This window comes from Salvelinus alpinus, chromosome 28, assembly GCF_045679555.1.
Source record: "Salvelinus alpinus chromosome 28, SLU_Salpinus.1, whole genome shotgun sequence".
Taxonomy (NCBI): domain Eukaryota; kingdom Metazoa; phylum Chordata; class Actinopteri; order Salmoniformes; family Salmonidae; genus Salvelinus; species Salvelinus alpinus.
In genome coordinates this window covers 1,674,019-1,700,459 of record NC_092113.1, presented here as the reverse complement: position 1 = coordinate 1,700,459, position 26,441 = coordinate 1,674,019, and the positions used below count along the sequence as shown (strand labels likewise).

The 26,441-nt window shown below is 42.8% G+C and overlaps 1 protein-coding gene across 7 annotated transcripts in view; it reads right to left on the bottom strand.

Moving 5' to 3' along the window:
- The window catches only part of LOC139556921 (membrane-associated guanylate kinase, WW and PDZ domain-containing protein 1-like), a 132,523-nt gene that overhangs the window by 14,852 nt on the left and 91,230 nt on the right, over nt 1-26,441 (bottom strand). For 6 of the 7 annotated variants that reach the window (XM_071371070.1, XM_071371063.1, XM_071371068.1 and 3 more), the window contains exons 12-14: nt 20,289-20,323; nt 11,596-11,860; nt 38-129 (exon numbers count right to left, since the gene is read on the bottom strand). In XM_071371070.1, the coding sequence (XP_071227171.1) occupies nt 38-129; nt 11,596-11,860; nt 20,289-20,323 (392 nt within the window). The remainder of the gene's footprint in view (nt 1-37; nt 130-11,595; nt 11,861-20,288; nt 20,324-26,441) is intronic. The other variant, XM_071371066.1, reaches the window with a different exon arrangement.

Below are 26,441 nucleotides of genomic sequence, written 5' to 3'. Positions count from 1 at the left end.
AAGGGACATGGTGGAGGAATGGTGGAGAGATACTCACCGGCTCCCCGGGCTCATTTCCTCCAAGGATGCGGAACCCAAATCCTGTATCCTTCCGCCACAGGAAAATCTCCTGCTCCTGGCAATCTGGCTCTGAAACACACAACAACAAGAACTCAGTGGAGGTGAAACAGGGAGCAGACCTGACACCCAGAAATGTAACTCTGCGGCATGACTGTTGCATTAATCAATACACATTCAGTTAGGTACGATCTTGTTGTTAAACAATCTGGTATGAACACGCCCTCCTCTCTGCTCTCCTCGGCATCACCGGGCATATTAGGTTCCTTCTCTCAGGTGTAAGGTTGGATCCCACAGGACAGGAAGAATAAATGCCCGGATGCACTTGCTTTCTATGTGAATGTGACCTGTTTAAATGAACACTTATACTCTCTCTGACTCTTTTTCTCTTTCCCCGTCTCTCTCTTTGGAACACACAAACACACGCCACACACACACGCGCTTGTAAGCCCTCTGCGGCTGTGGCAGGCTGTGTGAGGACTACAGCTGTTGCCGTGACCATATTATAGCCACACCAGCAGTCATGAGTCACTACCGCAGTAAAATTCCATGTGACCGTTGAGTCATGGTAATCTCCTTTATGAACCCTGGACATGCTTTGGTAGTAGCCAACTTGTGAACTACCATCAGGTCCTAATGGCCTGGTACTCAGGGCTCTATTGTCCCTCTAACCACTCTGACAACAATGCAAATGCAATCAAAAATCACATCAAACACTTATCATCAAAACAGTAGGTCTATCATACTTTTAAAACTCACCTCACTGTGATGATCAATGTGAAGAAAGAAGTTCAACAGCAGGTTGAAACTGAGTGGAAAACATGGTCCTTGTGGACGTTGTTTCAAAGCCTAACACAACGAAATGGACAGCGCTTTCTAAGGTGACGATTCATTCAAATCACCCATACACATATTAGAGCTTATGCATAGGCTTATGAGCCCAAGCCAATAAAACTGAATTAAAATTATGATTTTGCCATGACAACAATACATGTCCTACTGCACATTATGCATGGCAGAAAAACATAAAACAAAACTGATTTTAGCCTTTGAGTCTAGACTGTATTAATATGCATACTGGATGGACTGGTTACCTTATGCTATGTTCCAAAATCTCTATCCATGAGTGGGAGAGAATGTATAGCCCTAGGCGATGCTGTTGTTTCATTGATTGTGCAGGGTGGCTTACAGCTAGCCTACAATTACAGAATTTGTATTTGATTTAGAATAGCCTAGTAATAGGTAATTTTATATTTTCATAATTAATTGGCTGACACATTACCTTTAGCTATACAGAATATCTCACCACTGTCATGACGTTGGCCTGAGTGGGGGAAGTTTATGACCCCCATAAATACCCTTCTCCCTTTCCTCTCTCTTGACTCTACAGAAGGACTCTTGAAAAGCCTTTGATAAACATATAGAGTCTGGGAACATCAAAAGGTGGGGGGAAAGGAACCATATTTTGGTAATCCAACCAGTTGAAAATATGCGTTGGTACTTAATGAAAATGATGCCAGATCAGTTGGCGTCTGAGACATTCTTACAAATGATAGGATGACATAAACTGTATCTTGGAAAGTCTACACATTATTCACATGGAATTGTTGTGCAATTTAAATGTTTAAATATGAAACTATTTGTGAAAAGATTAAATGTAATTTTAGCTTCCAAATGAGAGAATTGGGTTTTCATAAGGTTAAAGCTCTGCTCACTCAGTGGCCCCGCCCATGTGAAGAGACATTGGTTATAAACTATGAAACACTCCCTTCTCTCCTTACCTATATAAAGCCCTTGACGAAAATGTACCTTTCTGTTCCGAGGACGATTGGACGACGGTCCATATGGTAAAATGACTAACATGTCAACTACAGAACTAAGCCAACCTCAGCATGAGCTTTGGTTGCAATTGGTATGAACTTTGAACTCTTATTCACTAAAGAAGTGAGACATCCTAGCCGTTGAGTTAGCAACAGCAGCTGTAAACGTGGGCTAGGAAAGGACGGACAAAGGAGCTGTTCTAACAAACACGATACTACCAAGTATCCAGTTTACCACCAAAGACATTCTTCAGAGGACAAGGAAGATCTCTGTTGGGCAACATGGCCAGTATCTACGACCAACCTACCGAAGCGCAGCTCAGAGTAAATATTTATTGCATTTTCTTTTTTCAAATGGGCGGTTATTTAGAATGCATAAGATACTGTATTTACGATAGCATAGCTGCCTACGGCCCGATAGAGACATAGCTTCTCCCTTTGTTCCTCAGTCTTCCCGCTCTTTCATTCAAACCCAACCCAGTCTCTTTGTGTAGCCAGCCATCATATCTTTTCCGTCCGCTAGGGACGTTTTCCATTATGACATCATTTGTAATCAAGGTATGATTAATTCTGTGTATATGTAATTCTGTGTGATTAGTTAGGTATATAGTAAATAAATAATTAAACCCAATTTTGTATTGCTGATTCAACTTGTTAGCCAGGGTTCGTGAAGATGACCAAGAATTTACAACTTTCAGATGAGACTAAACAAGGTGACGATTAAATATTGACTGCTATTGATGTAGAAGATTACCAGGTCTTTAAGAGTTTATTCGGGAAGATAACAGCTCTATAAAAATTATTTCGTGGTGCCCCGATTTTCTAGTTAATTAACTACCTGATTAGCTGAAATCAGGTAATATTAATTACAGAGAAATTATTTTATAGAATAGCATGTCATATCACTTAATCCGGCATAGCCAAAGACACGACACCACCATCCATTTCCATCTCGTCCTCTCTCTCCTTTGTTCCTTTCTCGAGCACGCAGACGGGCTGTCAACAGTTTAGTTGAAATATGTTTTGTTGCGGTGTTCCCGAACATATTTCACTTGGTTTCCCAAATTAAGCACTGGGTAGCTGCAGGAACAAGGTTGGAGAGCCAATGGTATACAGAGTTTGGGCAGAATATCACCTGTCGGGCAGCGAGAGCATGCTCCTCAAACAGTGGTTGATGCATGGACTGAAATAAGTGTTGTATTTATTTCTCAACTACTCATATTAAGCACACAAAGCACGCCGCCTCCATTCGCTATTCCAGTGCATACAGATGGCATGTCTTTTTTCCCCTGACCCTGCACATTTGATAAATGTTCAATTCGAAATTGTCACGATCGTCTTCGGGTGAAAGAGAGGACCAAGGCGCAGCGTGATATAAATACATCTTCCTTTTTAATGAAGACGAAACAAACACTTTTACAAACTAACAAACGTGAAGCTATACAAAACAAATAAGTGCAGACACTGGCAACTTACACATAGACAATTACCCACAACCTACCTAATGACTATGGCTGCCTAAATATGGCTCCCAATCAGAGACAACGATAGACAGCTGTCTCTAATTGAGAACCAATCTAGGCAACCATAGACTTACATAAACACCTACACTGAACACAACCCCATGAACTCTACAAACACCCCCTAGACAATACAAACACCCTAGACGAGACAAAAACACACAAACATCCCCCATGTGTCACCCTGACCTAACTAAAATAATAAAGAAAAACAAAAGATAACTAAGGCCAGGGCGTGACAGAAATAGAAACTAATTTGACATGTTAGTCAAGACTAGATTAAATTGAGAATAGTCTGATGGGTGAAAATATGATCACTTGACGAAAGAACAGCTGTGCAGCCAGAGGCAAGGAACAGAGCACAAGCTTTTTTTGTGACTTTCTCAAATCATCAATAATCTATAGTCGCACCATGCAGCGTAGAGTGCATTCAGAAAGTATTCAGATCGCTTCACTCTTTCCACATTTTGATACTTTACAGCCTTATTCTAAAATGTATTAAATACATAAAAAATCCTCATCAATCTACACACAACAAGGACAAAGTGAAAACAGGTTTTTAGACATTTTTGCAAATGTATAAAAAAAACTGAAATACCTTCGTATTCAAACCCTTTGCTATGAGACTCGAAACTGAGGTCAGGTGCATCCTGTTTCCGTTGATCATCATTGACATGTTTCCACAACTTGATTGGAGTCCACCTGTGCTAAATTCAATTGATTGGACATGATTTGGAAAGGCACACACCTGTCTATATAGGTTCCCATAGTTGACAGTGCATGTCAGAGCAAAAACCAAGCCCTGAGGTTGAAGGAATTATCTGTAGAACTCGTAGACAGGATTGTGTCGAGGCACAGATCTTGGGAAGGGTACCAAAACATTTCTGCAGCATTGAAGTTTCACAAGAACACAGTGGCCTCCATCATCCTTAAATGGAAGAAGTTTGGAACCACCAAGACTAACTGGAGCTGGCCGCCCCGGCAAATTGAGCAATCGGGGAGAAGGGCCTTGGTCAGGGAGGTGACCAAGAACCCGATGTTCACTCTGACAGAGCTCCAGAGTTCCTCTGTGGAGTTGGGAGAACATTCCAGAAGGACAACCATCTCTGCAACACTCCACCAATCAGACCTTTATGGTAGAGAGGCCAGACGGAAGCCACTCCTCAGTAAAAGGCACATGACAGCCCACTTGGAGTTTGCCTAAAGGCACCTAAAGGACTCTCAGACTACGAGAAACAAGATTCTCTGATCTGATGAAAGAAAGATTGAACTCTTTGGCCTGAAGGCCAAATGTCACGTCTGGAGGAAACATGTCACCATCCCTACGGTGAAGCATGGTGGTGGCAGCATCATACTGTGGAGATGTTTTTCAGCGGCAGGGACTGGGAGACCAGTCAGGATCAAGGGAAAGATGAACGGAGCAAAGTACAGAGATATCCTTGATGAAAACCTGCTCCAGAGTGCTCAGGACCTCAGACTGGGGTGAAGGTTCACCTTCCAACAGGACAACAACCCTAAGCACACAGCCAAGACAACGCAGGAGTGGCTTGGGGACAAGTCTCTGAATGTCCTTGAGTGGCCCAGCCAGAGCTCGGACTTGAACCTGATTGAACACCTCTGGAGAGACCTGAAATTAGCTGTGCAGCGACGCTCCCTATCCAACCTGACAGAGCTTGAGAGGATCTGCAGAGAAGAATGGGAGAAACTCCCCAAATACAGGTGACAAGCTTGTAGTGTCATACCCAAGAAGACTCGAGGCTGTAATCGCTGCCGAAGATGCTTCAACAAAGTACTGAGTAAAGGGTCTGAATACTTATGTAAATGTGAAATATATATTTTTAATTTTTTTAACATTTGAAAAAAAAATCTAAAACATGTCCTTCCTTTGTCATTATGGGGTATTGTGTGCAGATTGATGAGGGAAATAAACTTTTCAATCCATTTTAGAATAAGGCTGTAACGTAACACAATGTGGAAAAAGTCAAGGGGTTTGAATACTTTCCGAATGTGCACTGTATATACACTACCGGTCCAAAGTTTTAGAACACCTACTCATTCAAGGGTTTTCTTTATTTTTTACTATTTTCTACATTGTTGAATAATAGTGAAGACATCAAAACTATGAAATAGCACATATGGAATCATGTAGTAACCAAAACAGTGTTAAACAAATCAAAATAGATTTTATATTTGAGATTCTTCAAATAGCCACCCTTGCCTTGATGACAGCTTTGCACACTTTTTGGGATACTACATGATTCCATATGTGCTATTTCATACTTTTGATGTCTTCACTATTATTCTACAATGAATAAAGAAAAATAAAATAAAGAACAACCCTTGAATGAGTAGGTTGTCATGACGTTGGCCTGAGTGGGGGAGGTTTATGACCCCCATCAATATATTTCCCCTTTTTCCTCTCTCTACTCTACCGATGTGACCATTGAAAATCCCATGGTTAATATTGAGAGAGAGTCTGGTGACATCAAAAGATGGGAACGGAACCATATTTCGGTAATCCAACCAGCTGAAAATATGCGTTGGTACTAAATAAATATGATGCCAGATCAGTTGGCGTCTGAGACTTTATTACTGATGGATGACATAAACTGTATCTTGGAAGGTCTACACATTCTAGTTATCAGATTCAAATGGAATTGTTGTGCAATTTAAATGTTTAAATATGAAACTATTTGTGAAAAGGTGAAATGTAATTTTAGCTTCCAAATGAGAGAATTGGGTTTTCATGAGTGACCTATGCTCAACTCAGTGGCCCTGCCCATGTGAACAGACATTGGTTATAAACTATGAAAGACGCCCTTCTCTCCCCTCCTATATAAAGCCCTTGACGAAAATGTAACTTTCTGTTCCGAGGACGTTAGGGCGACAGTCCTATGTTAAAAGGGCTCAGATAATAAGCTGTTCCAAGGACGTGAGGATTTGCGGTCCCCGCGTTGAAAGGACAAAGATCACCTACAGAACGAAGCCAACCTCAGCGTGAGCTCTGGTTGAACGACAAGAACCTAACGAAATTAGCATCGAATTTCAATGTGGAGGTGACGACCTACACGCCGAAGGATAAATTTTGACTATACCAGCCAGAATATAGCATGAGCTTAAAAGTATGGCAACTTGGTATGAACTTTGAACTCTTATTCACTAAAGAAGTGATACCTCCTAGCCGTTGCGTTAGCAACCGCAGTTGTAAACGTGGGCTAGGAGAGGATGGACAGAGTATCCATTCTACCATGCTCCAGTTCACCACTAGACAGTCTTCAGAGGACCAGAGACCCATGCTGGACAACCCGGCCTACGATCTACGACCAATCTACCGAAGCCGGAGGCTCCGGACCGTGGATCGTTGCCGGAGGAACCGGACCGTAGATGGTCACAGGGGGCTCTGGACTGAGAACCCCTACTGAAGGCTCTGGACCGCCGACCGTTGCTGGAGGCTCCGGACCGTCTCAGGAGGTCCCGGACCGCGGACCGTCTCAGGAGGCACCGGACCGGTGCCTCCTGAGACGGTCCGCGGTCCGGAGCCTCCTGAGACGGTCCGGAGCCTCCAGCGACGGTCCGGAGGCTCCAGCGACGGTCCGGAGGCTCCAGCGACGGTCCGGAGGCTCCAGCGACGGTCCGGAGGCTCCAGCGACGGTCCGGAGGCTCCAGCGACGGTCAGCGGTCCAGAGCCTTCAGTAGGGGTTCTCAGTCCTGAGCCCCCTGCGACGATCTATGGTCCGGTTCCTCCGGCGACGGTCCACGGTTCGGAACCTCCAACGACGGTCCATGGTCCGGAACCTCCAACGACGGTCCACAACCTCCTGAGACGGTCCACGGTCCGGTGCCTCCTGAGACGGTCCGCGGTCCGGTGCCTCCTGAGACGGTCCAAGGTCCGGAGCCTCCTGAGACGGTCCGGAGCCTCCAGCGAGGTCCGGAGCCTCCAGCGACGGTCCGGAGGCTCCAGCGACGGTCCGGAGGCTCCAGCGACGGTCCGGAGGCTCCAGCGACGGTCCGGAGGCTCCAGCGACGGTCAGCGGTCTAGAGCCTTCAGTAGGGGTTCTCAGTCCTGAGCCCCCTGCGACGATCTACGGTCCGGTTCCTCCGGCGACGGTCCACGGTTCGGAACCTCCAACGACGGTCCATGGTCCGGAACCTCCAACGACGGTCCACAACCTCCTGAGACGATCCACGGTCCGGAACCTCCAGCGACGGTCTACGGTCCGGAGCCTCCAGCGACGGTCGGCGGTCCGGAGCCTTGAGCAGGGGTTCTCAGTCCAGAGCCTCATGCGACGATCTATGGTCCGGTTCCTCCGGCGACGATCCACGGTCCGGTGCCTCCGGCGATGACCCACGGTCCGGAGTTTCCGGCGATGCGCACCGCACCGGAGCCGCCCCCGACGCCCTGCGTCATCCATCCTAGATGCCCACCCGGACCCTCCCCTATTGAGTCAGGTTTTGCGGTAGGAGTCCGCACCTTTGGGGGGGGTACTGTCACGCCCTGACCATAGTAAGCTGTTTTTCTCTGTGTTGGTTGGGGCGTGATGGTGCCTTGGGTGGGTTATCTAGGTGCATTTGTATGTCTATGGTGGCCTGATATGGTTCCCAATCAGAGGCAGCTGTTTATCGTTGTCTCTGATTGGGGATCATATTTAGGCAGCCATTTCACTTTTGTGTTTGTGGGATCTTGTCTATGTTTAGTTTCCTGTCTGCACTACTTGTATAGCTTCACGTTTCGTCCGTTGATTTTGTTGTTTTTGTTAAGTGTTCATTCATTAAAAGAGAATGTACGTATACCACGCTGCGCCTTGGTCTCACTCATACGACGATCGTGACACTTTTACACTCAACATAGCCATTTCATGTGCGCACTTGCTCCGTAATGGGAATTTTATTTATATTTTATTCAGCTAGCTTCAATTATATTCTTCTTAGTATAAAATCATATATAATAAAATAATGGCACGGGACTTAATAAGCATAGCTTGTCAGCCATAATGGAAAGGCCAATGGCATAGTGCATAGCCAGATAACATATAGTAGTCCAACTCATATTCTGTTCTTCTGAAATACATTTTCTTAATCTCATGTTTCTTTAGAATTGCCTAAAATAAATAATGGATGTATTGTTATGGTGTGTATTACATTGATTTATTTTGAATGTAGGTGCTCCAAAGGGGCTCATCAACTGCTTGTATGTGTGGAGGCCTGTCACGTTCTGACCATAGTTATTTTGTGTTTCCTTGTTTTAGTATTGGTCAAGACGTGAGCTGGGTGGGCATTCTATGTTGTGTGTCTAGTTTGTCTGTTTCTATGTATGGCCTGATATGGTTCTCAATCAGAGGCAGGTGTTAGTCATTGTCTCTGATTGGGAACCATATTTAGGTAGCTTGTTTTGTGTTGGGGTTTGTGGGTGGTTGTCTTCTGTCTTTGTGTTCTCTGCACCAGATAGGACTGTTTCGGTTTTGCCACGTTTGTTATTTTGTATTGTGTTCATGTTCAGTTGTTTATTATTAAAACATGGACACTAACTACGCTGCGTATTGGTCCGATCCCTGCTACACCTCCTCTTCAGACGAAGAGGAGGAAGGCTGCCGTTACAAGGCCTGGAAATGCAAAATGTGTTTATGTTAATTAACGGTCAATTACCGTGAGACCAGCAGGCTTTTGCATGACAATAACTGGCTGATAAAATGTCATGACTTCCACAGCCCTAGTGAGGACACAGGCGATTTGGTGTCAGTCTGTTCACCCACAGGGCAAGTCTGAACACAGGGCACGGGCCATTTCTCCTGATCCGCCTTCTGTCTGCCACACAGTCTCCATTAGCCCTCAGCTCTGGGTCTGTGTCTGTGTTGGATAAGTCATTAGCCCTCCACTGATCCCTGTCCCTAGCACAGCGATCAGAGCTCTCACTTACACACACACACACAAAATGTTCTCTGCAGGAGGGTCCCAAGCATGGTCTCATCTCTATCTCTGTCTCTGTCCTAGCCATCTCCTGGCACCACAAACACCACAGATCACCATAATGCTGATATCTGTCCACAATCTACTACATGAAAAAGAGAGATGCATCTGCGTGTTCCCCTCATCCTCCCACTCTCCGACCCGTTCTAATAATCCAGCCCACTCAAACAGTAGGATCAGCTCCACAGCAGAGGGCTGCGGCTCCTTGAGGGGTTATCAAACAGATATATACCAATCAGGCTGAGCTTAAAGCAGCCCTCACCGGGCCCAGTTAATATTTAATCAGCAGCAGCAGACCTAGATTCTACTGGCTCTACTTTACACACTGATTAACCAGAACTGCAACACCGCAGGCGCCTGCTAACACACACATACGACCAGGCTGAGGCTGGCTGGCATCTAGCACTAGTCATTTACATTCATCTATGGTTGGGGAGTAACAGATTACATTCATCAGTATAGTCAGTGTAATCATGTAATCTGATTTGGGGGGGGAACTGTAATGTAATGAGTTACGTTATCAGAATTTTGTGTTGTTTTTTAAAATCAGATTACAGATACTTTTGGGAAAACCAGTTTACGTCTTAGATGACTTTTGTAATTTTGAAAAAGGATGTTTGTGGGAAAAAAATACATTGACACCTTTCCAGTTTCTCAATGACATTCAATTCAGCATTGAAAAAAGGTACAAGTTTTAAGATTGTTCCACCTGAGCGAGTCTGACCATAAGCCAGAGACCACTGTGATGACACGCCAAATGTATTTCATGGATCCTCTTGATCTTCTTCTAATGCCTCTTAAAAAAGGGGAAAGTAATTCAAAAGTATTCAGATTATGTTACTGAGTTTGGGTAACCAAAATGTTACGTTACTGATTACAATGTTGGACAGGTAACTGGTAACTGTGACGGATTACATTTAGAAAGTGACCTACCCAACCCTGGATGCATACTCTTCAGCCCAAAAGGCTACCATTAACACACACGCACGCACACACGCACGCACAAACACACAAGCTGCACGTAATGTGCATATTCTTCACCATACATGTAAACACATCGTTGTTGACATCAGACAGGCAACGGCCTGCCGCTTATGAAGAAAAGCAACATTACATTCCTATTAAAGTAAGTTCTGTTTGCTTGTCCCCCAGTCAGCCTTAACGTATATGTTGCAATGTAAATTACTCTTTAATGTAGAATAACTGTTTTTTCTCGTGGAGTCATTGTATTGCCCCGAGATGGGAATGAATGACCCATTGTTTGGAGAACAAACCATTGCTCTCAAGAGACTCTTGTAGTGAGTATAGTAAATAAGTGGGGTGGTTCCCTCCATCACATGAATAATAGAAGACCTGAGCTGTGATTAAAGGATATGGGGGCCTTAAGAAGAGACGTTCTGCTTTTAGAATTCAGAATGGGTGTACATTCTATCGCTACCCGATGCTTAGAGAAAAAAAACTATTGTATGTGGCACACTATCAAATGAACGTTTGGGTCAATAGACTTGTTTTCTGCTGATGAGAACATCTATTGACCGAAACATGAACATTATTTTTAGCAAATGGTTCTGCTTATCCACTAACCACAGTCAACCTCCTGTTGTGTTCCTGTACTCCTGCACAAGCAACACAGAAATAGCTCATGACGTACGCTTGGGTCAACGTTGGATATACCATACTTCAATTCTGAGCCGTCAGCAAGGTAGGATGTATGTGATCCTTCATTTTTAACCCCTTCTTCCGGTGGCAAGGCAGTATACACACACCTACACAGTGTTTGGAAATGCAGGTGCTTCATATTGCAGGATATGTCGATAGTACCACAGAGCAGGAAACATGTCTGTTTTTCAAGGAGACTAAGCTCTCTGAGACACCTTTTGTCATAGAGTCAGGTTTGAGTCATACCACACACACAAACAAACACACTGAGCTGTTCCTACAAAGCACTCAACAATGCTTCTCCTCCAGGATTCAATGGAACACCCACACACTTTCAAGAAATGGATACGCTCTCTAGTATATTCCAAACAGAAAAATTTGAAAAGTTTCTCTCTTCCCACCAAACAACAGACAGGATGATCAAATACATGGCTCATTGACTAATGTCTCAACGTTTGTACCTGTATCTAAAAACGTATATTATATCTAATATTTCTTTGGCAGCATTGTTGAACCTACCTTTATCAGTTGTCATCAACAACCACAATGAAGTATTTGATTTTGAGTCTACTCACGTCTGCTCTCATACATGCTCCTGGACTGGGCCCAGATCTTGAAGGGGTCTGGCTTCTTCTGGAGGGTTATGGTGCCATCTCCAGGGTCCTGGGTGGGCAACGGAGGCAAGCCAGGCAGCGGCTGAGTGGGTGCGGCCGGAGGGGGGGCCATGGCCTCACTGGGCATGTTGGAGGGGGGGTGGCTGGGGGAGTCTGTGTGGGTGCTGCGATGGCTGCACACACTGTGCTGGGAGCTGCTCTGACTGTCCTTCCTCTCCAGCTGCTGCTGAATGGAAAGAATGGGGAGGGAGAGAGAGGAGGGGGGGGGGGGAGGGTGCAACACGGGGGAGAGAGATAAGACGAGAGGAGAAGGTGAGGTGATAGTGAGAAAGGGAGGGTTAAGAGGGGAAGAAGGAGAGAGAGAGAGAGAGAGAGAGAGAGAGAGAGAGAGAGAGAGAGAGAGAGAGAGAGAGAGAGAGAGAGAGAGAGAGAGAGAGAGAGAGAGAGAGAGAGAGAGAGAGAGAGAGAGAGAGAGAGAGAGAGAGAGAGAGAGAGAGAGAGAGAGAGAGAGAGAGAGAGAGAGAGAGAGAGAGAGAGAGAGAGAGAGAGAGAGAGAGAGAGAGAGAGAGAGAGAGAGAGAGAGAGAGAGAGAGAGAGAGAGAGAGATCAGTAAGAAGGGAAGGTAGTAGAGAGCGGGAAGAAGGTAACAATAATCCAAGGTCAACATCATAGAAACACCAAGTGAATTGAGTGTGACTGTCAGTTAGAGCTGTAGTCTAATGGTGTTGGGGGAGAGATGGTTTCTATGACACCCACACACAGAAAAATATGTTTTAAGTATGAAGTAGGCATTGGTCTGAAGCCGAAATTCAAATGAGCACCACAATGCCTTCTTCACCCATGCTCTTTATTCATACACGCACCACGTTCTACGTGTAAACACATTTATTGTTCGATACTTTCTTTGATTTCAAATTCATATATTCAGTCCAATACAAAATGACTGAATACATGACCACTAAGCCTGGCTAAGACAAAGGGACATTTTGAAGAAGTTAATCAAAATGGACTGTGGATTAGTTCAAGGAAATCATGTCATCAAGTTGTGTCTATTTCAATTATGACGTTTTACGGTTCAATGATTTTTCTTATGGTTAATCAAATATTAAAACGAACACAAAATCATGAAAAGAAAAGTGAACACATTTCAAAATAATCTTGTTAGTAGAAACAAAAACACACTTACAAGCCAACACTTCATTTTGATCAAGAGAGAGTTGCAAATACACCAAGACAGTTGGGTCCCTCTCACATATGGCAGTGTACTCTGAACACATATTTAAAGCCCAGCACCAGAGGCAGAACAGCTCTTCGAGGCTGACACAGAGTTGCATGCAGCCTGACATTTCAATGATATAACACAGAGGGGGAAAAGCCTGCTTTCCTCTGAGAAAAACTAATCAACAGTGACAGCCAACCAGGGTCACCATTGGTCCCTCGTGACCCCTACAGCGCCCCGCCCCTCCCCCACCTCAAAATCGGCGACGCCCCTGCTATGACTGATGCCATATCCCTGTTAATCTCTAATCCCGAATATTCCTGCTTCCTGTTAACAGGAAGTACGTATGTAAAGTATTATCCCTTCTGTAGTATACATGTATTCCTGTAGTATACAGTACATACTTTATGGGTGGCTCTGGGTAGAAGTTGCCCTTAAAGTTGCCCTATAGGCACCCTATGAAGACCTAAGGGTTGATGAATCGTCATAATAAAAACACACTTGGTAGAAGGAAATAGGGATTCATATATTTTCCCAGAAATCTACTAAGTTTTAATGCCAGGAATAATTCATATTTATCCCGAGAGTCCTCGGGAAATACGCAAAAATTGGAAATGCCAATTCAATGCATTTAACACCAAGTTTGGTCACTCAGGGTTCCCCAAAATAAGATTGTGGTGACGTTTTGGCTGTGCCACTATTTATACATTTCACAGCAAATGAAATGGATATTTACAGTCTAAACTGAACAAAAATATAAATGCTACATGCAACAATTTCAAAGGTTTTACTGAGTTACAGTTCATATGAGGAAATCAGTCAATTTAAATAAATAAATGTGGCCTTAATCAATGGATTTCACATGACTGGGAATACAAATATGCATCTGTTGGTCACAGATCACTTTAAAAAAAACTGGGCCTCACAATGGTCCTCAGGATCTCGTCAAAGTATTTCTGTGCATTCAAATTGTCATCAATAAAATGCAATTGTGTTCGTTGCCTGCCCATACCATAACCCCACCATGGGGAACTCTATTCACAACGTGACATCAGCAAACCCCTTGCCCACACGACGCCATACACGTGGTCTGCAGTTGGGAGGCCGGTTGGACGTACAGTACTGCAAAATTCTCGAAAAGTCCGTTGGAAACGGCTTATGGTAGAGAAAGTAATGTTCAATTCTCTGGCAACAGCTCCGAGGGACATTACTGAAGTCAGCATGCCAATTGCACATTCCCTTAAAACTTGAGACTTCTGTGGCATTATGTTGTGTGACAAAACTGCTCATTTTACAGTGGCCTTTTATTGTCTCCAGCACAAGGTGTACCTGTGTAATGATCATGTTGTTAAATCAGCATCTTGATATGCCACTCCGACACAGAGCACGCTCAAGACACACAGAGCACACCCCGAGTAGGTCAGCATTGTCGAATCATACAAACGTTGTAAGGCAGTCAAAAAAAAGTCTAATGACCAAAGTTGTTAAGCTTGCTAGACAACCTCCAATGACGAATGACAGAATACTTGGCTAAATCGAGTTGATGATTATACAGATAAATAGCGTGCCCAATTTCAACTTCCTTCTACTCATCCCCAGAATATAAGATATGCATATTATTAGTAGATTTGGATAGAAAACACTCTGAAGTTTCTAAAACTGTTTGAATCATGTCTGTGAGTATCACAGAACTTATGTAGCAGGCAAAACCCCGAGGATTAACCATTCAGAATTTTTTTTTTTCAGGTCACCGTCTGTTCAATTATTGGGATACTAGATTTCTAATCAACCTGTTTGCAGTTCCTACCGCTTCCACTGGATGTCACCAGTCTTTGGAAATAGGTTGAGGTTATTCCTTTGTGCAATGAAGAAGAACGGCCATCTGGAATCAGTGTAACGTTATGTGTTTGAGAGTTGCGCAAGACTAGAAAAGTATCGTTAGTTTTTTGTCCTCCTGTATTGAAAACAGATAGACCCGTCTTCAATTTGATCGATTATTAACGTTTACAAATACCTTCAGTTGTATTACAAAAGTAGTTTGAAATGTTTTGGCAAAGTTTAGAGGTAATTTTTGAGATATTTTGTAGTGACGTTGCGCAAATTGGAAGCTGTTTTTTTCTGGATTTAACGCGCCAAATAAATTGACATTTTGGACATATATGGACGGAATTAATTGAACAAAAGGACCATTTGTGATGTTTATGGGACATATTGGAGTGCCAAAAAAAGAAATTCGTCAAAGGTAAGGCGTGATTTATATTTTATTTCTGCGTTTTGTGTTGCGCCTGCAGAGTTGAAATATGCTACAATCTCTTTGTTTACTGTTGTGCTATCATCAGATAATAGCATCTTATGCTTTCGCCGAAAAGCCTTTTTGAAATCTGACTTGTTGGCTGGATTCACAACGAGTGTAGCTTTAATTTGATATCTTACATGTGTGATTTAAAGAAAGTTTGTTTTTGAATTTGGCGCTCTACATTTTCCTGGCTTATTGGCCAAGTGGGACGCAAGCGTCCCGCCTATCCCAGAGAGGTTTTAACAGTGCAGTTTAAGAAAGAGTTAAGAAAATATTTACTAAATAAACTAAAGTACAAAATAATTACAAATAAAATAACAATAACGAGTCTATATACATGGGGTACCGGTACAGAGTTAATGTGAGGGGGCAGAGGTTAGTCGAGGTAATTTGTAAATAGTTTTGATTAATTGTTCAGCTTGGGGGTAGAAGCTGTTAAGGGGCGTTTTGGTCCTACACTTGGCACACCGGTACCGCTTGCCGTGCGGTAGCAGAGAAACAGTCTATGACTTGAGTCTTTCATCACTGGGCTTTCCTCTGACACAGTCTACTATATAGGTCCTACTATATAGGTACTGGCAGGAAGCTTGGCCCCAGTGATGTACTGGGCCACACACAGTACACTCTGTAGCGCCTTACGGTCAGATCCTGAGCAGTTACCATTCCAGGTGGTGACACAACCGGTCAAGATGCTCTCGATGGTGCAGCTGTAGAACTTTTTGAGGATCTGGGGACCCATGCCAAATCTTTTCAGTCTCTTGAGGGGGAAAAGGTGTTGCCATGCCTTCTTCACCACTGTCTTGGTGTGTTTGGAACATTATAGTTTGTTGGTGATGTGGACACCAAGGAACTTAACTGTCGATCCGCTCCACTACAGCCCTGTCGATGTTAATGGGCCCGCCTTTTCCTGTAGTCCACGATCAGCTCCTTTGTCTTGCTCACATTGAGAGAGAGATTTTTGCCCTGGCACCACACTGCCGGGTCTCTAACCTCCTTCCTATAGGCTGTCTCATTGTTGTCGGTGATCAGGCTGTTGTGTTGTCACATAGGTGTTCCTTTTGTCCAAGTAGGAAAGGGCAGTGTGGAGTGTAATCAATATTGCATTATTTGTGGATCTGTTGGGGCGGGTCTAGGGTATCCAGGAGGATGCTGTTGATGTGAGCCATGACCAGCCTTTCAAAGCTCTTCATTGCTACCGACGTGTGCTACGGGGCGGTAATCATTTAGGCAGGTTACTTTTGCTTCCTTGGGCACAGGAACTATGGTTGGTCTGCTTTAAACATGTAGGTATTACAGACTCGGTCAGGGATAAGTTGAAAATGTCAGTGAAGAGACTTGCCAGTTGGTTCGCGAATGATTTGAGTACACATCCTGGTAATCCATCTGGCCCCGCAGCTTTATGAATGTTGACCTGTTTAAAGGTCTTGCTCACATCGGCTACCGAGAGAGTTATCACACAGTCGTCCAGAACAGCTGGTGCTCTCATGCATGCTTCAGTGTTGCTTGCCTCGAAGCAAGCATAAAAGGCATTTAGCTTGTCTGGCAGGCTCGCGTCACTGGGCAGCTCGTGGTTGGGTTTCCCTTTGTAGTCTGTAATAGTTTTCAAGCCCTGCCACATCTGACGAGCGTCAGAGCCAGTGTAGTAGGATTCAATCTTAATCCTGTATTGACGCTTTGCCTTTTTGATGGTTCGTCTGAGAGCATAGCGGGATTTCTTATAATCGTCCGGATTAGTGTCACGATCTTTGAAAGCGGCAGCTCTAGTCATTAGCTCGATGCGGATGTTGCCTGTAATCCATGACTTTTGGTTGGGATATGTATGTACGGTCACTGTTGGGACGACATCATCAATGCACTTATTGATGAAGCCGTTGACTGAGGTGATATTCTCCTCAATGCCATTAGATGAATCCTGGAACAAATTCCAGTCTGTGTTTGAAAAACAGTCCTGTAGCGTAGCATCCGCATCTTCTGACCTCTCCGTATTGAGCGAGTCACTGGTAATTCCTGCTTTAATTTTAGCTTGTAAGCAGAAATCAGGAGGATAGAATTATGGTCAGATTTGCCAAATGGAGGGCGGGGAGAGCTTTGTATGCATATCTGTGTGTGGAGTAAAGGTGGTCTAGAGTTGGTTGCATATTTGACATGCTGGTAGAAATTAGGTAATATGGATTTTAATTTGCCTGCATTAAAGTCCCCGGCCACTAGGAGCGTCACTTCTGGATGAGAATTTTCTTGTTTGCTTATGACCTTCCCGTCAGACTCGTTAAGGAAAGATTATTCTTGTCACGTTGTATAATGATAGAAGACAGGCGCGGGGGGGGGGGGGGGGATCAGGTGTGCGTAATGAGACAAGACAGTTTGGGGTTGGTGGTGATGAACCAGTTCAGTGACTCCTAGAAGGCCGGTGACGTAGACCTCCGGAGCTGGTGAACGGAATGAGCCGCAGTTCCGGGGGAATTCATGACTATTCTTCCAGTTCAAAGTGAGCAATCGCTGTCCAGAAGTTATTTTAGATCAGAAGAGACGGTAGCAGCAACATTATGTACAAAATAAGTTTAAAAAATAAGTTACAAACAATGCTAAAAAACTAACAAAATAGCCGTTGGTTAGGAGCACGTAAAAACGTCAGCCATCCCCTCCGGCGCCCTTCTACAAAATGAGACAGTGCAGAGAAGCGGGGGGAAATGTTCTAACGGTATTTTGATATGCATAGGTGAGACGTGCTTTGATAATGCAACCTTTGGATTACAGAATAAAGTTAGGAATTTCCACACAAGACAGGAGTCACGATTTTGGGTTTCAGTGGGACTGGGAATGCAGGAAAATAGCCGAGGCTCAACATAAGGTAATATACAGTAAGGCTACACTATGTGAGTCAATACACAGTACACTTGATTTCGGCTACATTATTGCATGATAAATGTTTCTAATCGGTGATAGATGAGCAAATTAATGAATGAGCTACCACTTCCACTTGTCCAGCCATAGATCAAATTACCAAATATACAGACAGAGATTCTGTGAAACAAAATCACATTGATTGATTATCACTAAGTCACATGCTTTTGGTCGGGAGTAGGCCAGGCTGCTATGTGATTGATGAGAAAAATCCACTTGTATAATGTGCTAGCAAAATGTTCTGATCAGCTAATATATGAGCAAACAAGAATAAAGATGATCATTAGCATTCACCTCAACTTAGCTAACATTTCCTAGCCTGATTGTTACCAAATATCCAAACGAAGATTCAGTGATTTATCTAGACGAGTCATCCCACGCTTGGCTCAAAGCAGCGCGATCAAAACAGTGCTAAAATGATCATCTAGGTGACCACACGACGATTTCATGAAATCCGTATACTGTAATGGTTGTATTTGACTTTGGGAGTTTCAGTATAAGCAAGAATTTGATACATGCATTCAATTGCATTAGCCTACTTTATTCCAATATTTTCGTCATTCAGTTGATCATAACTAAGGTGAGTTTTCCTCCATGTGCTTTTCCTAGGTCCAATGGCTGTTTCTTCATATCCTCACTTCGCTGCTGCCCCGCCTTCACCTTGTTATTCTCAACACCGGTTTAAATCAACATACTACCGTTTCTAGAAATCTGGCTTTTTTTCGGGTTCGGGCTAATTTCATTTCTGTGATGTCGGACCAGGCCTGGGTACGGGGTTCAGCCCACTGGGATTGGGACAGACCGGGATCGAATTTTCAGTTCTGATGAGAGTTCTAAACTGCATTCAGGTCTCCTGTGCAGGCTGTCAGTGTCTATTACGTATGTGCTTTGAATTTATGACAACTTTGTGTGAAGTAAATACTCTAGGTTATAGGCTTCCATCTGACAACCAGTTTGGATAATGAACTATTACATTTTTTGGGCCAATCTGCTGCTCCACATGTGTATTTCGTGGAATTGTATTAGTGCAACATTGAGGGAAATGTTTATAATTCTCCAGGTCTTTTGTTTGGCAAATGTGAGAAATGTATCTATTAGAAACATTTTGAATATCAAACTCACAAAAAATGATAAATTACACAATTACACACACTTACCACAAAATGTACTAATGGTGATGGCGGACATTTTTAAGAACCAGAAAGAAAGAAATAACAAGGTAACACCCCCACACATATGATATCATTGAAAATACCAAAATGTCCGCTCAAAGGTACAACAGGACATCCTAACACACTGGCATGTATGGCCTTAGAGATACGGACCAAAAAACGAATGGACAAAAATGAATTGCTCGGTCTCAGGAGCATAGGTGGGCAGAACACAAAACTGACCTCAGATCAGTTTTTGGGTGGCAACTTTACCCTCTGGACGAGGCTCCAGGGGATGCTATGGGTGTGTCATTTACAGCGGTGATGGAGTCTCCTAATAGCCAGTATTGATTTCTCATCAGGTTAAGATGAGTCGTAAAGATGAGGAGGGGATGGCTCTTTGAACCTCAGAATAAAGTGATTGTCCCTGGAGAGACCATCCCACCGCTCCAGTTCTGAGGTAGCTAGTCTGTCTCTCTTCCTCTCTGTCTATTGTAGCTGTGGGATCAAGCATGTGAGTCAGTCCCATAGAATGGCTCCAACATTCCCTTCAGTTCTCTCCCTTATTCCATCATCATTTGTTCATCTCTCCTCTTCACTCTATCGATACCTTTTGTATTGCTCATCTCTTTTCCCCTCAGCCTTGGCTCTGTGCATTTCAACTAGTTTCTGTGAGCTCACATGAGCCACTGCTATAAGACAGCCCCTCTCTCCTCTTTCATCGCTCCCATCCCTCTCTCCTCTCATCTGTGGTTCTCTCCCCTCATCCTTCTTTCCCCTCATCCGTGACCCTGTGCCCTCCCTACCAGCTGGCCACCATTACAATGACTCAATCAGGGCACCCAGGCTACCCTTAAATCACTCAAAGTATGACAGCATGGGAGAGACGGAGGGAAGGAAGGGGGTAGGGAGAGAAAGAAAGACGGAAAAAGGAAAGATTAGAATCCTGTCTTCCTTATCTCCATATCTTTTGTTCTTTAAATAGCCCCCACATCCATCCAGTAGGAAGTGGGCATGCACGGGGGGAATAACACAAACAAATGCAGACGGGAGGAGATGAAGGAGAAGAGAGTTGTGGTGTACTCACCACCAGCTTGGGGCTCCTCTTGGCAGGCACCACTCCTGCAAAGCAGCGGCAGAGAGACAGAGAGAGTATCAATGACCAGTGTTACTTTGTAACTCCCCCACCTCCCCCACCCCACCCAGAGCAAAAACAACCACTTCCCAGGAAGGACGGACGGACGGAGGGACGCAAGGATTGAGTGATGGACGACGGGTCCTGCTGCGGAGAAAAGTAGAGCTAGTCCGGCTCTTACTCGCTCTTCTTCTCACTCATTCCCTCTTTCTACAAGTGCCACTGCGCTACATTGAGCGTTAGCCACAGCGATCTCTGCTCTGCTCTCTCTCACCCGCCTTCTCTCTCTCTCTCGCCTGCTATTAGGACAAGAGCTATTGATCTATCTGCATTAGTGAGGCTCACTGACTGATGCTACAGCTGCAGAGGGTTGCTCCCATCCACCGATCCACAGAGAGAGAGAGAGAACACTGAGCCACAGAGCGATTAAACCACCAAACAATAGCAAGCGCAACTGGGTGGCCAATCGGCTCAACCTCGGCGGGTCGGCAAGACAGAGCGCTCTGCAGGCAGAATTTCAACTATTACCGGCAGAGAAGGAGTCCAGGAGCTTGAGCATGATATGAAAGCCCAGCGTCAGCTCCCCTCTCACTGAGAGCATCTTCTGAACGTCTCTCTGTGTGTTAATCTACAGCAGGCAGCAGCTCCTCTGCTCAACACTCGCACATTGAAAAGCAGATTTTTTTTCCCTATGCCTTCCTCCTCCTTTTCCTTGCATGGTGCTGTTTGCTTGCTGCCCCCCCCCCCCCTGCCCCCCCACCACCTCTCTCTCTTACCTCTCCTCCGACCCTTCTCTACTAATGAAATATTCACACAGGGAGTCAATTGTCTAGGGATACCACACAATACAAGACATGCAAGAAGTAAAGGGATGAATAATAACAATAATAATAATTTACATTTAAAGTTAACATCTTATTTCAAACCTCCCACACTAACGATATCTATTAATACAGCGTTTCTGTGAAACAGAAAATGATGTTATCAAATCAACTGATAAAATCATCAACCTGTTTCAAACAACTGGTACGGAATCCATGACAACAAGTACTGCCAGAGCAACACAGAGACCGATAAGCTCTCTATTCTCCCTCACTCCCTTTTTTTTTTTTGTATCAATTCAACAGACAATGTTTTTACCATTTGGAGAGAAAAAAAAACGGTATATTAACGAGATAGGAAACTGTAATGAGGGTGTTTGACAATGCGTTCAACCTGTGGAAGAGCTTGACACCTCTAGAAGGTAGTTATCAAACAACAGCAGCACTTTCGGTTTAACAGTAAGGCAGCATACTGCATCTGTACCTTCTAGAGAAGGTATTATTAATACCCCCTTATGAGTATTTGATCCCTGAGGCATCTTCATCTATAGTACCTGAGCTCGGCGTCCCTCCCTACATCTCATCCATCTTAGATGAAGCCACTCCTACACTTTAATCTTAAACTGATTTAAGTTTCACGTGTGGCCGATGCATACATACCCTCAGGCTGTCACTATCCCCGCGACCCAGCACAAAGAAAACACAATGCAAACATCAATGGAACATTTGGGAAACAGTGCAAACATCCATGCAACATTCCGCCAATGTGAACACATGATAGAAGAGCATCCATCTCCTGCTCTTTCTTTACCCATTCTGCTGCATCGGCGAAAATCCTTAAGGTTAAAAACTTTTTTGAAAATGTTTTACTTTGTTTTTTTGTTCGTTTTTAATATTGCAGATAGATTAATGTAATTGTCTGCAACACTTCCAATTCCCCATATGTATTTTTTGCAAATATATATGGAGAAAGGAGTTATACCTAGTCAGTTGTACAACTGAATGCCTTCAACTGAAACATGTCTTCCTCATTTAACCCAACCCCTCTGAATCGAAGACTTAATCAACATCCACGTCTTCGGCGCCCGGGGAACAGTGGGTTAACTGCCTTGCTCAGGGGCAGAACGACAGATTTTTACCTTGTCAGCTCGGGGATTCAATACAGAAACCTTTCAGTTACTGGCCCAATGCTCTAACCATTAGGCTACCGGCCGCCATAATAAAGTACCAGTCTGTACCAGTCTGGACACAAGTTTGCACATCTACTCATTCCATCTACTCATTCCATTTTCTACATTGTAGAACACATATGGAGTCACGTAGTAACCAAAACAAATCAAAATATATTTTAAATTTGATATTCTTCGAAGTAGCCACCCTTTGCCTTGATGACAGCTTTGCACACTCTTGGCATTCTCGCAACCAGCTTCATAAGGTATTCACCTGTAATGCATTTAAATTAACAGGTGTACCTTGTTAAAAGTTAATTTGTGTAATCTCTTTCTTTCTTAATGCTTCTGACAAGGTAGGGGTTGTATACAGAAAATAGCCCTTTTTGGAAAAAGACCAAGTCCATATTATGGCAAGAACAGCTTAATTAAGCAAAGAGAAATGACAGTCCATCATTACTGTAAGACATGAAGGTCAGTCAATATGGAACATTTCAAGAACTTTGAAAGTTTCTTCAAGTGTAGTCCCTAAAGCGCTATGATGAAACTGGCTCTCACGAGGACCGCCACAGGAAAGGAAGGCTGTGTCAATCAGGCCTTCATGGTCAAATTGCTGCAAAGAAACCACTACTATAGGACACCAGTAAGAAGAAGAGACTTGCTTGGGCCAAGGAACAAGAGCAATGGACATTAAACCAGTGGAAATCTGTCCTTTGTTTTGTTTTCCAACAGGACAATGACCCAACACACCTCCAGGCTGTGTAAGGGCTGTTTGACCAAGAAAGAGAGTGATGGAGTGCTGCATCAGATGACCTGGCCTCGACAAACACTCGACCTCAACCCAATTGAGATGGTTTGGGATGAGTTGGACTACAAAGTGAAGGAAAAACAGCCAACAAGTGCTCAGCATATGTGGGAACTCCTTCAAGACTGTTGGAAAAGCATTCCAGCTGAAGCTGGTTGAGAGAATTCAAAGAGTGTGCAAAGCTGTCATCAAAGGTGGCTACTTTGAAGAATCAAAAAAATATTTTAATTTGTTTAACACTTTTTTGGTTACTACATGATTCCATATGTGTTAGTTCATAGTTGTGATGTCTTCACTATTATTCTACAATTTCAAAAATAGTAAAAATAAAGAAAAACCCTTGAATGAGTAGGTGTGTCCAAACTTTTGACTGGTAGGTAGGTAGGTAGGTAGGTAGGTAGGTAGGTAGGTACGTTCGTTCGTACATACATACATACATACATACATACATACATACATACATACATACATACATAAATAATTGGAGTAACGCTTAGATTCCACTTCCAGCTTAAACATACTATATACATTTTGCACTGTCTATTTTACAATAGTTATATTTTGTTTGCTTTTACTCCTGTCCTTCTTTTAACCTCAACCTATCCATCTATTTCTTTCACAAATGTTCTGAATCTATATACGTTTTACAGACACAGTATGTTTTACATTAGTTATCTTGTAGTTATTAGTTGTTTTTATTCCCAACCTTCAGGTCCATTCAACCCCTCCCATCTATCTATTAACACCATTCATATTGGATTTACATTTGCCATATACTTCTCAACTGTGCTGTGATGTTTCACAAAAAATCTGAACCTTTCTATTCTCATAATTTCTACAGATTGTAAATCAAAAATATATTTGTTTGCTTAAAGTATTATTGTATTATTGATCAATTGACTTTTCAGATCACCCAGTAGTGCTATTTGCAGAGTTAGCTCCAGGTAAATGTTGCAATTCTTCATTGATTCCTAGACCTGTGACCAAAAACAAGCTACATATGAACAATACCAAAACAAATGATCTAATGAATCTGTCTCTTGGCAGCAACATCTGCAGAGCTGGGAAGGTTGTATCCACCATATATATAACATTCTATTGGTTGCAAGAATTTTGTTTAATAATTTATATTGAAAAATTCAAAGTTTTGAATCCGGTGTTGTTTTGCGTATCAGTATGTCGCGTATGTGCCATGGAATCGGTACGTTGAAAATCTCTTTCCAACTATTTTGCAATCTATATGGCACAGCTGTAATTTTTTTTGTCCTTAAATGAAACTGGTATACTTTTTAATTTATCACCATTTTCTTTAACCAATTATGGTATATAATGCAGGGCGGACAGTAAAGTTCCCTACCTTTTCCCATTTTTGCGGTAATGCTGCAATTAGTTGGTTGTAATTTTGGGTAGAGCAGACATTTCCATATATTTTTGTTAGCTGCATGTTTGACATAACTCCACCAGTCCTATTTATGATATCATTTACAAAGATTATACCTATTTAAGAAAAAAAAAAATATATATATATATATTTTTTTTAATCTAATAGTATATTTGACTTTAACCACAATATTTGTTGTATTATTTGTTCTGTTTTTTTCTGGTGGATTAAATTGAAATTGCAACCAACTTTCTATGGCTTATTTTAAAAAGAGCAATATTTGAGATATTAACTGAAAGTGCGAGGTTATAATCTGAATAAAGGGAAAATGGCCATTCTTGAATATGGGGTGAGACATTCTTATTAATTTGAAAGAGAACTAGTTACGATTTAAGTATAACTTTTGTGCAACTGAAGCTTTAGTGAGAGGTCTAATGCTTTAATATGTAATGATTTCTGCCCTCCGAATTCATATACATTATATAAATATGCCAGTTTAATTTAGTCTGGCTTGCCATTCCAAATAAAATGTAATACTTTTTTTCTAATATAATTTAAATAACTGTAAGATAGGTGTAGGCAAGACCATCAGCAAATAGGTAAACTGGGATATGACTAAAGAGTTAATCAAGGTGATTTTTCCACAAATAGACATGTATTTTCCTTTCCATGGTAGCAAGAGCGTATCTATTTTGCTAACTTTCTATCAGAATTTATTGGAGATCATTTATTTATTTCTGGATATGTATACTGAGTATGTCCACGTCACCATCAGACCATTTTATTGGTAAACTACATGGTAATGTAAACATTTTTTTTTTTTGTGGTCCAATACGTAATGTAGTACACTTATTATAATTTGGTTTGTATAACTTCCTTAAAACTTTCAATGAATGTTTCAATAACACTGCTAGGTTATTTTTTGGTAAAACATTTTTTTACTCCAAGCACAGATAGGACACATGGAATTTAATTTCCTTAGGCATGAGGGTGGCAGGGTAGCATAGTGGTTAGAGTGTTGGGCTAGTAACCGAAAGGTTGCAAGTTCAAATTCCTGCGCTGACAAGGTACAAATCTGTCGTTCTGCCCCTGAACAAGGCAGTCAACCCACTGGCTGTCATTGAAAATGAGAATTTGTTCTTAACTGACTTGCCTAGTTAAATAAAGGTATAAAAAAATATTGAATCATCATATCTAGTGAGATTCAAACCTATAATCTTCCGTTCTCTGTCCATGGAACTAGTCCACTGCACCATCTGGATGGAGCTAGCATGCAATGTCTTTTCATGCGTACGAAGCTAGTGTATTCAAACAGACCCCATTTCAAAGGAAACAAGCACTCATTAAGATCAGGTGTATTAGTGGTGTGGCTGTTACGTTCTCGCTGGGTTACTTAACGCCACTCAAATATATATCTGCAGCTGAAGTACATACAGATCTGGGACCAAGTTAGCATTGCACTTTACGTACACATCAAATTGAAAAACAAACAAATAGTAAATAATCTGGTGCATTTCTCAATGTGAATTGAATCCCCACTATGACATTGAAATGAATTGAAATGGACTTGACCCCTGCTCTGCAGTCAGCCAGCTTGTATCAGCTAAAGCAGCACATTTACATATTGTACTAATGCATGTTAAAGCAAAGCGTCGTTCAGCGCCTCACTGTGTTACAGTAGTTCCAGCACTGTGATATTGATGTACACCTATCTCCGTTCTGTCCTTGCTGCCACTGTGTGTTAAATCGGGATGAATGCCCAGGTTATGTTGCGATCCATTCATACACAAGGAACGATAGGAGATTGACTGTCATATATTGAAGGAGGGAATTGCTGCTTTCACGCATGGCCATTCACACATGTGTAGATGCACACTCACACACACAGCAACGTGTGAAAAAGACACATACATATGATACAGGGGCAAT